Source organism: Poromitra crassiceps, assembly GCF_964638095.1.
Source record: "Poromitra crassiceps genome assembly, chromosome: 18".
Taxonomy (NCBI): domain Eukaryota; kingdom Metazoa; phylum Chordata; class Actinopteri; order Beryciformes; family Melamphaidae; genus Poromitra; species Poromitra crassiceps.
This window is the reverse complement of record NC_139636.1, coordinates 28,686,543-28,700,470: the sequence shown is the minus strand read 5'-3', so window position 1 is coordinate 28,700,470 and position 13,928 is coordinate 28,686,543. Positions and strand designations below refer to the sequence as shown.

Genomic DNA, 13,928 nt, shown 5'->3' with positions numbered 1-13,928 from the left:
TGCTGAAAATTACTACCGGCACTTAACAAATGCCTCCCCTCCCCCCCCTACTCTCAGCCACTCAAAGCCATCTTAATATATATTCTTTTATAGAATATAGAACAATATACAAGACAAACAGGCTCAGACACAGGAAAAGAAAGGGAAAAAAACATACATCGTCGACATTCAACATTACAATATGGTGCTACCAGACGCATTTTTAAAATCTTTTATCTGGTTTTATTGGATGGTTTTTATTCGTTATTCTATGCACTGTAATTGCCTGTCTGTACAGCACTTTGTAACGGTTATTTTGAAAGGTGCTATATAAATAAATGTATTATTATTATTATTATTATAAGGTGCTTATGTGTTCGTAAGAGATCGTGTGTATGGGATCCCACGCAAGGGGTCCATGAGATACCAGCCGGGCGAGCCATCCGTCACCCCTAGCCTCAGTTACTGGTCATTCTTGACCTCGTCAAAGTAGGCCAAAACGGGTCCCAGATAGTTGAGAACCTTTGAAGTGAGTTGGTTCTCAGTCGACTCTGTTGACTTTTGAAAACAAACCACTCTCTCGTTGGTGTTACGACCTGTCAGTCATTCAATTACGACCCCTAGACCCGCCCTCAAAACAGCAGCGGGGGCTGCGAACTTGCACAGTCATATTTGAGTCTGGGGAGAGACTAGTAAAAATCTCAGCAGGAAACCAGCCACAGTGACTGATGTTTTTGCGGTCGTATGATTTTTAGGAAAAGTTCACCTCATTCAGAGCTGGTGCTCAGTCCACTCTGTGCCCTCTGCTTCCTCGCAGCCTCCTGAGAAGGAAGGTGGGCTGCCGCGGCAGGTGGGCAACAAGACTGAATGTGCCTTACTGGGTTTCACTCTGGACCTGCGGCGCGACTACCAGACCATCCGCAACGAGATCCCTGAGGAGAAACTGTTTAAGGTTTACACCTTCAACTCGGTCAGGAAGTCCATGAGCACCGTGCTGAAGAACGCCGACGGCAGCTACCGCATGTTCAGCAAGGGAGCCTCCGAGATCCTGCTGAGGAAGTAGGTCTCTGTTCAGGGATCCCACGGCTCCTTGAAATCCTTGACATTTTGTGAATTTGAGGGGGGAAATCAAGGCCCTGAAATTGAATGATCTTTATTTTCAGCTCTGTCCTCATTTACATCAGAGATACAAACTCATCACCTTTCAGTAATACTGTATTCACCGTTTGAATTGAGAATATTGATTGGAGAATATTGATTGGAAAAAGCCACAGAGGAAATAAACACTACGATCAGGGTATCCAATTCCAGACAGCTATGACCAAAACAAAAATCATAATCATACACCAATATATTTCATCCTGTACAATTTTCCCTTAAGTTTCTCATAATCTTTTTTTTTTTTTAAGTTTAATATCGTTTTTACCTTAACTTGTAATTGATTTTCTTCCAGTCCCTGCAAATGGATGATAGCGCACCCATTTTTGAGATTCAAAATGCACATAATTCCGAAGACTTACTTTAGTCTGTGTCGGTATATTCATATACTCGATATTAACCATTTATTAACCCTTCCTGTACCTTTGAAATGTTATAGATACTTGTAAGAAGTGCAGGATTTTTCCATTGATTTTTCCATTTATCAGTCAATACAGATTCTCTACACAAAGTGACTGTCGCCCAAAGTGGGATTTAAGGCTTCCCACTTCTTGTTCGTGACTAACTTCGTAACTTAATGTTTTATTATGCTCAAAGGTGGAGAGACATTTAGGAAATGTTCATGTGAAATATGGACGGCATGGTGGTTCAGTGGTTAGCACTGTTGCCTCATAGCAAGAAGGTCCCAGGTTCACATGTAAACACTGAATTTGAAAAATTAACGTCTTTCTTTATTTCCAAAACATTTGGAAAAGCCCATAAATCATAGATTTATCGCATTGTTTCCTCTTGATATGAAAGTTTTGGCTGATACGATAACTGATATTAACATTGGTGTTATTTTGCTCGTCGGACTGATACCGATAATTAAAAAATTACTAACATCGGCCGACACCGATATGATTGCCGATATATTGTGCATCCCTAGACTATACTCATATACATCATTGGCTCAGGTGCTGCAGCATCCTGACAGCCAGCGGCGAGGCCAAGGTGTTCAAGCCACGTGACAGAGAAGACCTGGTGAAGAAGGTGATCGAGCCCATGGCCTCCGAGGGGCTGAGGACCATCTGTATGGCCTACAGGGACTTCCCCCTGGGCGACGGAGAACCCAACTGGGACACAGAGACGGACATCCTCACCGGCCTCACCTGCCTCTGTGTTGTCGGCATCGAGGACCCGGTCCGGCCCGAGGTACCGCTTGCACCCAACACCCAACATTAACTTGTCTTTGTCCAGGTAGATGTGGAGTTTCACTCCATTTGGTGAAATATTGGTTTTAAAGAAAAGTAAAATCAATCAATCAATCAATCAATCAATCAATCAATAGATATGCAGGATTTCGGATACTGAGATCGAGTATGTCCTATATACATACATAGCCTACCTATATTGTAGTTGATTCATAGACCAAAGATTACCTGCAGCTCCAAAAGACCTTGCTCAGAAATCCAGTTTGGATGCTTCTCTTTCTTTCTGATTTGGAATGTGCATAACTTATAGTTTAGTTTTTTGTTTTTTTTATCGTTCAGCTCTACTCTAGAAGTAAACTTGATTTGAAAAGATCACGCACTGGTTTGATCTCGTGTCCACGTTAGGTGCCGGATGCCATCAGGAAGTGCCAGCGTGCCGGCATCACAGTGCGCATGGTGACCGGGGACAACATCAACACGGCCCGCGCCATCGCCCTGAAGTGTGGCATCCTGCATCCTGGAGACGACTTCCTCTGTCTGGAGGGCAAGGAGTTCAACCGACGCATCCACAATGAGCGGGGGGAGGTGAGGCCCTCTACTGCCGTCAGTGCCACGCCAAACACTTTTTATTGGATGTTTTGGAGCTAAAATAGCATTTCTTTCCCTTTCTCTTTTTCCAGATTGAGCAGGAGCGCATCGATAAGATTTGGCCCAAGCTGCGTGTGCTAGCAAGATCCTCTCCTACTGACAAGCATACGTTAGTGAAAGGTTAGATCCTCTCCTACTCACAAGCGTACGCTAGTGCAAGAAAGGTTAGATGCTCTCCTGCTGACAAACATACGTTAGTGAAAGGTTAGATCCTCTCCTACTGACAAGCATACACTAGTGAAAGGTTAGATCCTCTCCTACTCACAAGCATACGTTAGTGAAAGGTTAGATCCTCTCCTACTCACAAGCATACGCTAGTGCAAGAAAGGTTAGATGCTCTCCCGCTGACAAACATACGTTAGTGAAAGGTTAGATCCTCTCCTACTGACAAGCATACACTAGTGAAAGGTTAGATCCTCTCCTACTCACAAGCATACGTTAGTGAAAGGTTAGATCCTCTCCTACTCACAAGCATACGCTAGTGAAAGAAAGGTTAGATCCTCTCCTACTCACAAGCATACACTAGTGAAAGGTTAGATCCTCTCCTACTCACAAGCATATGCTAGTGAAAGAAAGGTTAGATCCTCTCCTACTCACAAGCATATGCTAGTGAAAGAAAGGTTAGATCCTCTCCTACTCACAAGCGTACGCTAGTGAAAGAAAGGTTAGATCCTCTGCTACTCACAAGCATACACTAGTGAAAGGTTAGATCCTCTCCTACTGACAAGCATACGCTAGTGAAAGGTTAGATCCTCTCCTACTCACAAGCATACGCTAGTGAAAGAAAGGTTAGATCCTCTCCTACTCACAAGCATACGCTAGTGAAAGAAAGGTTAGATACTCTCCTACTCACAAGCATACACTAGTGAAAGAAAGGTTAGACCCTCTCCTACTCACAAGCATACGCTTGTGAAAGAAAGGTTAGATCCTCTCCTACTCACAAGCATACGCTAGTGAAAGAAAGGTTAGATCCTCTCCTACTCACAAGCTTATGCTAGTGAAAGAAAGGTTAGATCCTCTCCTACTCACAAGCATACACTAGTGAAAGAAAGGTTAGATCCTCTCCTACTCACAAGCATACGCTAGTGAAAGAAAGGTTAGATCCTCTCCTACTCACAAGCATACGCTAGTGAAAGAAAGGTTAGACCCTCTCCTACTCACAAGCATACGCTAGTGAAAGAAAGGTTAGATCCTCTCCTACTCACAAGCATACGCTAGTGAAAGAAAGGTTAGATCCTCTCCTACTCACAAGCATACGCTAGTGAAAGAAAGGTTAGATCCTCTCCTACTCACAAGCATACGCTAGTGAAAGAAAGGTTAGACCCTCTCCTACTCACAAGCATACACTAGTGAAAGAAAGGTTAGATCCTCTGCTACTCACAAGCATACGCTAGTGAAAGAAAGGTTAGACCCTCTCCTACTCACAAGCATACGCTAGTGAAAGAAAGGTTAGACCCTCTCCTACTCACAAGCATACACTAGTGAAAGAAAGGTTAGATCCTCTGCTACTCACAAGCATACACTAGTGAAAGAAAGGTTAGATCCTCTCCTACTCACAAGCATACGCTAGTGAAAGAAAGGTTAGATCCTCTCCTACTCACAAGCATACGCTAGTGAAAGAAAGGTTAGATCCTCTCCTACTCACAAGCATACGCTAGTGAAAGAAAGGTTAGATCCTCTCCTACTCACAAGCATACACTAGTGAAAGAAAGGTTAGACCCTCTCCTACGCACAAGCATACGCTAGTGAAAGATTAGATCAAGCATATGCTAGTGTAGTGAAAGGTTAGATCCTCTCCTAACTGACAAGCATATGCTAGTGAAAGGTTTGAGCTTGTGACTTTTCCAGATCAAAGTCGTGCCTGTGGAGTTGCATGCCAAAATGTCAGCGAGTTACTGAAGCTGTCGCTGCTGTTTCCTGACAGGCATCATTGACAGCACGGTGCTGGAGCAGAGGCAGGTTGTGGCTGTTACTGGGGATGGAACCAACGACGGCCCTGCGCTGAAGAAGGCTGATGTTGGGTTTGCCATGGTAAGACTCAACTGTTGCTGTGGACATCCAACTGCTGCATTTGACATTTCCATGCCAGGTGTTTAGCCAAGGCTCTTATCCAGAGCAACTTACAGTGGCAGAATAAGCCAACCAACAGTAAGGAGTTCAGAGGTCAAATCCCCAATGTCCAGGCACTGTAATGCTGATGAAGCAAATACATTTTTTTTTTCTTTTTTTCTTTTTCAAACTGGGACAAAGAAATTGTCAGCTTCCAGCTAATTTGAATCTGGAAAATGCAAACAACTTACACAATCATAGGACATGCTATACAATAATACAATAATACAGTAACACACACACGCACGCATGTAAGCACGCACGCACGCACGCACGCACGCACACACACACACACACACACACACACACACACACACACACACACACACACACACACACACACACAATGGTACAATGTACAGTACACACAAATCTCCCAATGTATAGTAGTGAATATAGCAAATAAAATTAGCCATAGAAGGCAGTCATTAGTGGTGACATGACTGAGTTGATTTTAGGTTTGATTTAAAAGCTGCAAGGCAGACTACTGGTGCTGTCATGATATTAGATTTTCATTACACAATTATCGTGGCCAGAAGAATTCACGATAACGATATTATCACGATATCTATGAGAAAGAAAATAAAAAAAATTATAATCATAATGGTATCCGTTAAATTCATCTTTAACTTTGTTTATTGTGCGTTTTGTCCCCTTTATGCCAAATGAATTACACTCAAAATACGTGTAGGGAGATGGAGATGGAGGGAGTCTGTAACCATAACTGTACAAAATCATAGAAAAAGAGCAATTACACTAAATGGATAATTAAATAGCTAGTAAGAAATGGAAATGATTGAAGAGGTGCTGGATTATTTACACAATATTATCATATGTGTATTATTAATGCAATATCAATTATTGTCTTTTTCTAATTATCGCAACACCCCTATTTCAGACTCTTTGATATTGGAAGGTATGGAACTCCTACCATTACGTGTCTCCATCTTTCAGCAGTTCATGCTCTTGTAATCGACATGATTCATATGGAATGGGATGACAGAGGAGTAGCATATCTAAATATATCTCAATTTAATCATCAAAACTCCTCTGGCGAATGTCCATATATTTCCGCCTCAATGCTCCGTGCATCCTTGACAGACTGCCTCTAACTCTAACTGTATCTAACCCGAGCTGACATTGCACCCACAGGGCATCGCGGGGACAGATGTAGCCAAGGAGGCGTCCGACATCATCCTGACCGACGACAACTTCAGCAGCATTGTGAAGGCCGTGATGTGGGGCCGCAACGTCTACGACAGCATCTCCAAGTTCCTCCAGTTCCAGCTCACCGTCAACGTGGTGGCTGTCATCGTGGCCTTCACCGGGGCCTGCATCACACAGGTGACAAACACAAGCATGGTACTGTAGTGAGTGAAGCAGAGTGACCGGCCAGTGCACGCAGCAGAGATTTCTGCATTCAAAAACACAGGAGCGGCCCGAGGTGGAAGGCCCTCCTACCACACTAGGGGCCCTTCAAAAATCACAAGGTTCGTTTTTGCCTTCCTTATCGGCAAAGAACACATGGGAAATGAGAATTTGAGACTTTATTATAAGTGGTAGGGTGTTTGGTCAATTTGACATGTACTGTGTAGCCAGCACATTGCTGGCTTGCTGGGGATTGTGGGGAAGCTAAGCAGGTCTGGCTGGCTGTAATCAGTCCTTGGATGGGAGACCGTCTGGTGCTCGAAGTGGTGCTGGAGGACCAGTAGGAGGTGCTCTTCCTTCTGGTCTCATAAATGATCTCCACAATGACCCAGGGCAGAGACAAGGAGCTGTGAGTGAGCATCGTCCTTTGAATGAGAAGTTAAACTGAGGTCCTGACTCTCTGTGGTCAGGCTAGTAGTAGTAGGGGTGTAACCCAGGTGCCCTGGAGGGTGTAACCCCGGTGCCCTGGCTAAATTCCCACACAGGCCTTCCTTCCATCATGGCCACCTAATCATCCCTCAATATTGAATTGGCACATTCAGTCCTCTACTCTCCACCATGATAGCTGATGTGTGGTGAGCGTTCTGCAAACTGGCTGCCGTGCATCACCCAGGTGCTACACATCAGTGGTGGATGAGATGAGTCATCCCCCCCCCCCCCCCCACACACACACACACATACTGTATACATACACACCCTCCGATATGTGAGAGCGATTTGAATACCTTATATGAATGGAGTCAATTATATAATCCTACAAACACCTCAAATTTTAATGGATGGAAAGTGGAATTACTTCACAATCAAAATAGCGAATCTGTACCTTCAATATGTTCCAAACCCCCCACAGACAGCAGGAATTGTGGTGATGTCTGGAGGATCCTGATCTTAATTGCAGTGTTGTGGTGTCTCCAGGACTCTCCTCTGAAAGCGGTGCAGATGCTGTGGGTCAACCTGATCATGGACACCCTTGCGTCTCTGGCTCTGGCCACCGAGCCACCGACCGAGGCGCTGCTGCTGCGGAAGCCCTACGGCCGCAAGAAGCCCCTCATCTCTCGCACCATGATGAAGAACATCCTGGGCCATGCCGTCTACCAGCTCACCGTCATCTTCACGCTGCTCTTTGCCGGTGAGTCGCTGCTGCTGTGGAGCTCAGCTCACTTTGGCATGTGTTGTTGGCATGTGTTGAGTTTCATACCAAGACCAAACAAATGACCCATTGATGCTGAAAGTGCAAGCCTAAGTCAACATAATCATCTGATTACCGTAATTAATTTAATCAATTGATTATGTAAATCCGTTGATATGGATTTTTATCGTGTTGCATCATTTTAACATTTTCAGGCTGTGTGCATGAAAGATGCATCTTATTAATGATGTAAAGTACCAGGATTTTGCTGTTCTTTCTTGATTGTTGCAATCAAAATGCTTGATTGATTTTTCAGCTGCTTTTCTCAAAAATAATTCCACTAAAATTGTGTGAACTGGCAAAAATTGCAGGTTGAGGAACCTGTTTTGCCGTTTTTGCAGAGAAATCGTGGGAATGTAATCCCAAATCTGCCTTTTGAAATGTTTTTTTGTGTGTTTGTATGAAACCTTAAATGTATGTTTTTTTATGCAGTCCTCTTGGCCAGGTTCCTCTTGAAAAAGAGATTTAAAATCTTTAAGTTTAAAAGGTAAAAAGAAATACTGCGAATTTCACAATAAAGTGTGGGAAGATTTCACCTCTAAAGCCTACAACACAGAGTATAAATCCAATTGCACCACAGGTTGTGTGGTTTGTCTTGTTTTACTGTAAAAGGTTGTGTGACAGTAAAACAAGACTATCCTGGAGCCAGGTGTGAAGCACTGAGTCAGTGAGTGTTTAGGCTTCCTAGCGTAAAACTGATGAAGCAGCTTGAATACACACCTGAAGTGCTGATGTCTTGTTTTGGTTCGTTATCTACTAACCTGAGAGGATAATGAAAACTGACAACTCTCATCTCCACACAAAACTTATATCTGTGAATTTCTTTGCCATTAATTGAAAAGTTCAGCACAAATACTCAATGTTAAGAAGGCTGAAGTTAAAATAGTAAATTCTACCAATAATGTGCTCTCTCACCCTTACCTGAACACAAAGTAGGCCTATCCGTGCCATGAATTTCTGTATCTATTCTTTGTAAATTCAATCAAGCACTCAATCTGGTATCGACTCAGGATTTCAGTCTTTGTGCTCAACATAACATCCGTGACCTTCACACGGCCCACAGGTGAGGTGATCTTCAACATCGACAGCGGCAGGAACGCCCCGCTGCACGCGCCGCCCTCGGAACACTACACCATCGTCTTCAACACCTTCGTCTTGATGCAAATCTTCAACGAGATCAACGCCCGCAAGATCCACGGCGAGAGGAACGTGTTCGACGGCATGTTCAACAACCCCATCTTCTGCTCCATCGTCTTTGGAACTTTTATTATACAGGTAAAAGTGTTGCTGTATGGAAGCCCACTGAGGAAATGTTCTTTGTTGTATCCAGATATCGGTATGTCATTATCTTGAGTTATTACACAGCTTTGTCAATCACAGCATCCCACAGTCTGTTATTTCTGTATAACCATGTCCAGTCATATCAATCCTCAGAAGGAAGTCTGGTTTAGCTCATTCGCGACAGTAAGCCTTCAATTATCGCAAAATTCAATTCAATTCAAGACCCCTCTGCTTCCTGTTGGGGTTTATTTTGCGATAATGACTGGCTCAGTCTACAGTCTACATGATCCCTTATGCAGCAAAGGTTTTTGTTTTCCTGGGATAATGAGAAAATCATCTAGAGATCTCAAGGGGGGAAATAGACCATTTTCTCATTATCTCAGGAAAATAAAAACCGCTTCCTTGAGATGAGATAATTCTCTGCTTGGAACTAACATCCTGAAGGGATGCAACTTATTCAAAACCCAAATGTTGGAGTAGGTCTGTCTGTTAGTGTTCAGGGTGTCTTCAGTCAGTCGGCATGTCATCATGTCTACTGTGATGCACCAGAGTTGGAATTAATTCATTATCTCTGGAAAACAAAGTGTAATTTTCTTGAGATAATGAGACAATTACTCTCTGCCCATTACTTTATCTGGAGATAAAGATGTTGTGATCTCAGGAAAACAAAAGGTGTCTTCTCGTGATAATTGTATACAGTACATGGTATCTCAAGAAAATAAAAAAAATTAACTCTTGGGAAACAGGTGTAAATAAAATCTGTATCCCCCCAATAGGCTTTCATACTGATGTGATGAGACCATGTGACAGTTTTCGGTTTTATTACTTGATTTGAAAATGTGCATGGTCGTTTGTGTATTGATTGAGTTTCATGACACTGAAGTTTTTTCTCCTATTTTCTCCCCAATTGTACTTTGCCAATTTCCCCTGTCGCTCCACCCCCTCTGCCAATCTGGGGAGAGTTGGAGACTAGCACATGCTTCCTCCGATACATGTGCAGTCGCCAACTGCTTCTTTTCACCTGACAGCGAGGGGTTTCACCGGCAGGACGTAGCGGGGTGGGAACATCATGCTATTCCCCCCAGTTCCCCTCCCCCCGAACAGGGTGGAGGACCAGAGGAGGCGCTAGTGCAGCAACCAGAACTCATACCCCACCGGCTTCCCACCTGTCTCTTGGAACCTCTGGCCAAGCCGGAAGTACCGCTACCGGGAATTGAACCCAAGTCTCTGCGGTTGTAGGCGAGTATATTACCTCTAGCCTTAGCCTACACTACCCACACGCCCCTGTTCTTGTCATCCTGTTCCTGTAGATCGTCATCGTGCAGTGTGGCGGCAAACCGTTCAGCTGTGTGAGTCTGACAATCGAACAATGGCTGTGGTGTGTCGTCTTTGGCGTGGGAAGCCTTCTGTGGGGACAGGTGAGACACGAGCAGCGTTTGTTTTACCCTGCTCTGCTACTAGATGGGCCGGGTTAACGCGGCTTCACTGCAATTCAGATAGTCAGGTGATGTGTGTGGGTAGTGTCAATCACAGAAAGCTGTACTAAATACTTAACTACTCAGTAGCACATGGTTTGGTTCGTTTGTAGTGTGGTGATGGGCATGTATCGTTGCCGACAAGGAAGGCATATAGTAAAATTATATTAAAGAAAAAGAAAGAGAAATTGGTAAGGACAATGAATAAATAGAAATATTCAAAGTATTTGAAATAGTATTTGTCTGCTTAACAGTAACATTTTCACGATAATGAAACGTACATGGCCCCGAGATAAAGTGCTTTCACTAATGAAGCAAAGATGTAAAGGACTTTGTGGCTTTGCACCGTCTTAAACCACTGAGCCACCAAAGGTTGTGTTAATGGCTGAAGTGAAGGAGCAGTCCTGTTAGTGTAGGAATTTAGCCAGGGGCAAGGGCAAAAATGCCCCATGAAATCTCACAATGCCCCGAAAACAAATCATAATCAAGGGGCAAAAATTGCCCTCAAGATTTTGATAATTTTTTTCTCGTTAAATTCAATTAATTTTCCATTTCCATCTTTAAACACAAGCTGGTTGCCAGAAGACAAACGAAGAACACACTCACACACACAGCGCTGTTGTTCACACTACGCTTTAGCAACTTTATGCAGCAATTACTATTTTTAAGTGCCAAAAATTTGTAAAATGAGAAATTTTGTAAATGCCCCTATTTCTTTCGACAGTGGGGGCAAAAGTTGCCCTCAAAATATATATGTTTTATTGCCTACACTGACTGCTGTCTCTCTCCATGCAGCTGGTCTCCACCATCCCCACCAGCCGGCTGAAGTTCCTGAAGACGGCGGGTCATGGCACGCAGCAGGAGGAGATCCCCGAGGAGGAGCTGGAGGAGATGCAGGACCTAGACGAGATCGACCACGGCGAGATGGAGATGAGGAGGGGCCAGGTGCTGTGGTGCCGCGGCCTCAACAGGATCCAGACGCAGGTACGCTGCACTCAGTAACAGGAATTAACCTTGATCCATTGGGCCTGGAATGTCCTTGAAAAGACATGAATTTGATGTACTGTATAAAGAGCATGGTGCAGGTTAAATTTTCTTATGAATTTACATTTTGGGCTCCATGCTTAGTATGTAAATCCCCCCCCTAAAACAAAAAAATAAAAATAAAATAAAAAATAAAATAAAATAAAATAAAATAAATAAATAAAATAAATAAATAAAATAAATAAAATAAAATAAATAAAATAAATAAAGCCCCCAAGGGCAGAAATATGGAGAAAATGGTGGCATTCTAAGTGGGTGTTCATTCGGTTGGGGCTGACACAGGGGTGCAAAGTCATGGATAGTGGAAAAGGTGACAGTTACCAGGGCAGACATCAAACCACTCCAAAACCAATCCTCCTATTTTGGGATGAAAAAGGTGACTGTCACCTAAAAGTGACTAGTTTGCATCCCTGTGACATCACAGGAGGCAGTTCCATTTCAGGGGCAGTAGTGCCCCCTGCAGTTTACAAAATTCTAGATGCAGCTATGTGTGATTTAACAACCCCCCCCCCAAAAAAACAAACAAACAAACAAACAAACAAACAAACAAAAACATTGCTATATACCCCTCCCACATATAAATGCAATGAGGTCTCCAACCTGCACCATGCTCTTTAAGGTGTGGGAACCCTGCCAACTGTCTCCATCTCTGCCCTCAGATCCGTGTGGTCAACGTGTGGAGAGACAGCATGTCACCCCTCGACGGCCTGGAGACTCCCGAGTCCCGCAGCTCCATCCACAACTTCATGAACCACCCCGAGTTCCGCATCGATTACTCGGAGCCACACATCCCGCTGATCGACGAGGACGAGGGTGAGGAGGACGACGCCCCCACCAAACGCAACAACTCCCCGGCCACCCTGCCTCCGCTCCCCCCCTCGCCCAACCAGAACAATAATGCTGTGGACCGCATCGTTCCCCTCCACAAAGACACCTCCAAGACCGGTCCATGTCCGGGGAGTCCCCTGCACAGCCTGGAGACCTCCCTGTGAAGCATGATGCCCCCCCCCCCCCCCCCCCCACACACACACACACACACACACAGCGTTAACCACACCCTGTTCGGGTGTTCAGACTCGTTCATATTGTTCATTTCGTACATATTGTTCAGCGTTCATTTGTTTCCCCCATCCCCCTCTGAAAGCCGAGGAACGACAAGGAACGGACCTTCTTGGAAAAAAAAAGCAACGTGGTGGCATTTCACCGTTGTTGCACGTCAAGAAACGTCTTAAATCAAACACACCGTCTGTTTTATGTTTGTCTTTATGAATACAGAACCTGTATTCCAAGTTTGGGACCTTCTTTTTGATTTTGATGAGAGAACTACTTTTTCAAGACGGACAGTGGAAGGTTCCGGTGTCGCCCGGTGTCTCTCCGATATCAACTTTCTGTTTGCTCCTTATTCTTCTAGCGTCAGAAACCTTGACAGTGCTGCTTTGTGTAGGAAAGTATATGAGGAAGTGGTTGTGCGGTCTTAGTAGAAGGTGGATAGATCTGAAACATCCACCGATATCTATGTTGATATTTCTACACTGTAAATATCCATTTTGTTGTCAGATAGTCCAAAGCTAATTTTAATCTTCATTGGAGTCCAGAAGTCCTGAAGTGCAGAAGTCCAGGACGCTAATGTTTTGAGTACCGATTTTAGTTTTATGTTGAGGTAAAGGGTTTGCTGATGACTATGGCGATATGTAGTAAGTCAACATTAATGAGAGAGGGAAGTCATTTTAATCCTTACAGATATGTGTTTAGAGAAAAGTGTTTCAAAGTAAAAAGTGGAATGTTGGCTTTTATTTTAGCCTTTTTGTAAAAAAAAATATAATAATAATAAAGTTATAGATTGTTGTTGGTTCAAAGATATATAACAAAACTCATTAAAACTGTTGAACAATTTCCAGACCAGGATGATTTTTCACAGTTTTCCACAGATAAACGCTTCTGATTGATAGATGTAGACAGTGCTTAATTTGTAAACTAAGAGGTCCTGGAACACAGAGAGCGCTGTTCTGATGCGTCACTCTTCCCTTTTGCATAAATTTGACATAAATTTTGAGGTTTGCTAGGTGACAAGTAAATTGATAATACCAGTTCTGATAATATAATACTTCATTGAGTTTACTTAATGTAATACTTAATGGCTCTGACATGTGCAAGCTGTAACCTGTTTTGGTTAGGATGAACTGAAACACCTCTAATGAGAAGCAGAATACAGAGCCTATCGTCAATTTAGTTGAGTTTTAATCTTTTTCTCTTTCCACAAAGGAAACATGCCCCTCATTTCATTACATCAGGTTCTCAACGTGGGGTCTGGGGATCACCAGGGGTCCTTCAGGGGGTTCCAAGGGGTCCCAATTCCCAAATTTATGGATTATTAAACTTCACCATTATTTAATTTCTACAAGTTAACAACATTCTTCTACAATG

General features: G+C 43.5%; 1 protein-coding gene across 1 annotated transcript in view; it reads left to right on the top strand.

Annotated features, from left to right (window-relative positions):
• LOC310792541 (plasma membrane calcium-transporting ATPase 1-like) overlaps positions 1-12,496 on the top strand; it is a gene marked incomplete at both ends in the record, with an annotated part of 48,804 nt that extends 36,308 nt beyond the window's left edge. Inside the window, 11 exons of the mRNA XM_083654230.1 lie at positions 797-1,038; positions 2,094-2,331; positions 2,736-2,915; positions 3,011-3,098; positions 4,903-5,009; positions 6,240-6,431; positions 7,431-7,644; positions 8,768-8,979; positions 10,296-10,403; positions 11,256-11,444; positions 12,164-12,496. Of these exons, the coding sequence (XP_083510356.1) occupies positions 797-1,038; positions 2,094-2,331; positions 2,736-2,915; positions 3,011-3,098; positions 4,903-5,009; positions 6,240-6,431; positions 7,431-7,644; positions 8,768-8,979; positions 10,296-10,403; positions 11,256-11,444; positions 12,164-12,496 (2,103 nt within the window). The remainder of the gene's footprint in view (positions 1-796; positions 1,039-2,093; positions 2,332-2,735; positions 2,916-3,010; positions 3,099-4,902; positions 5,010-6,239; positions 6,432-7,430; positions 7,645-8,767; positions 8,980-10,295; positions 10,404-11,255; positions 11,445-12,163) is intronic.
• Positions 12,497-13,928: the final 1,432 nt, after the last annotated feature.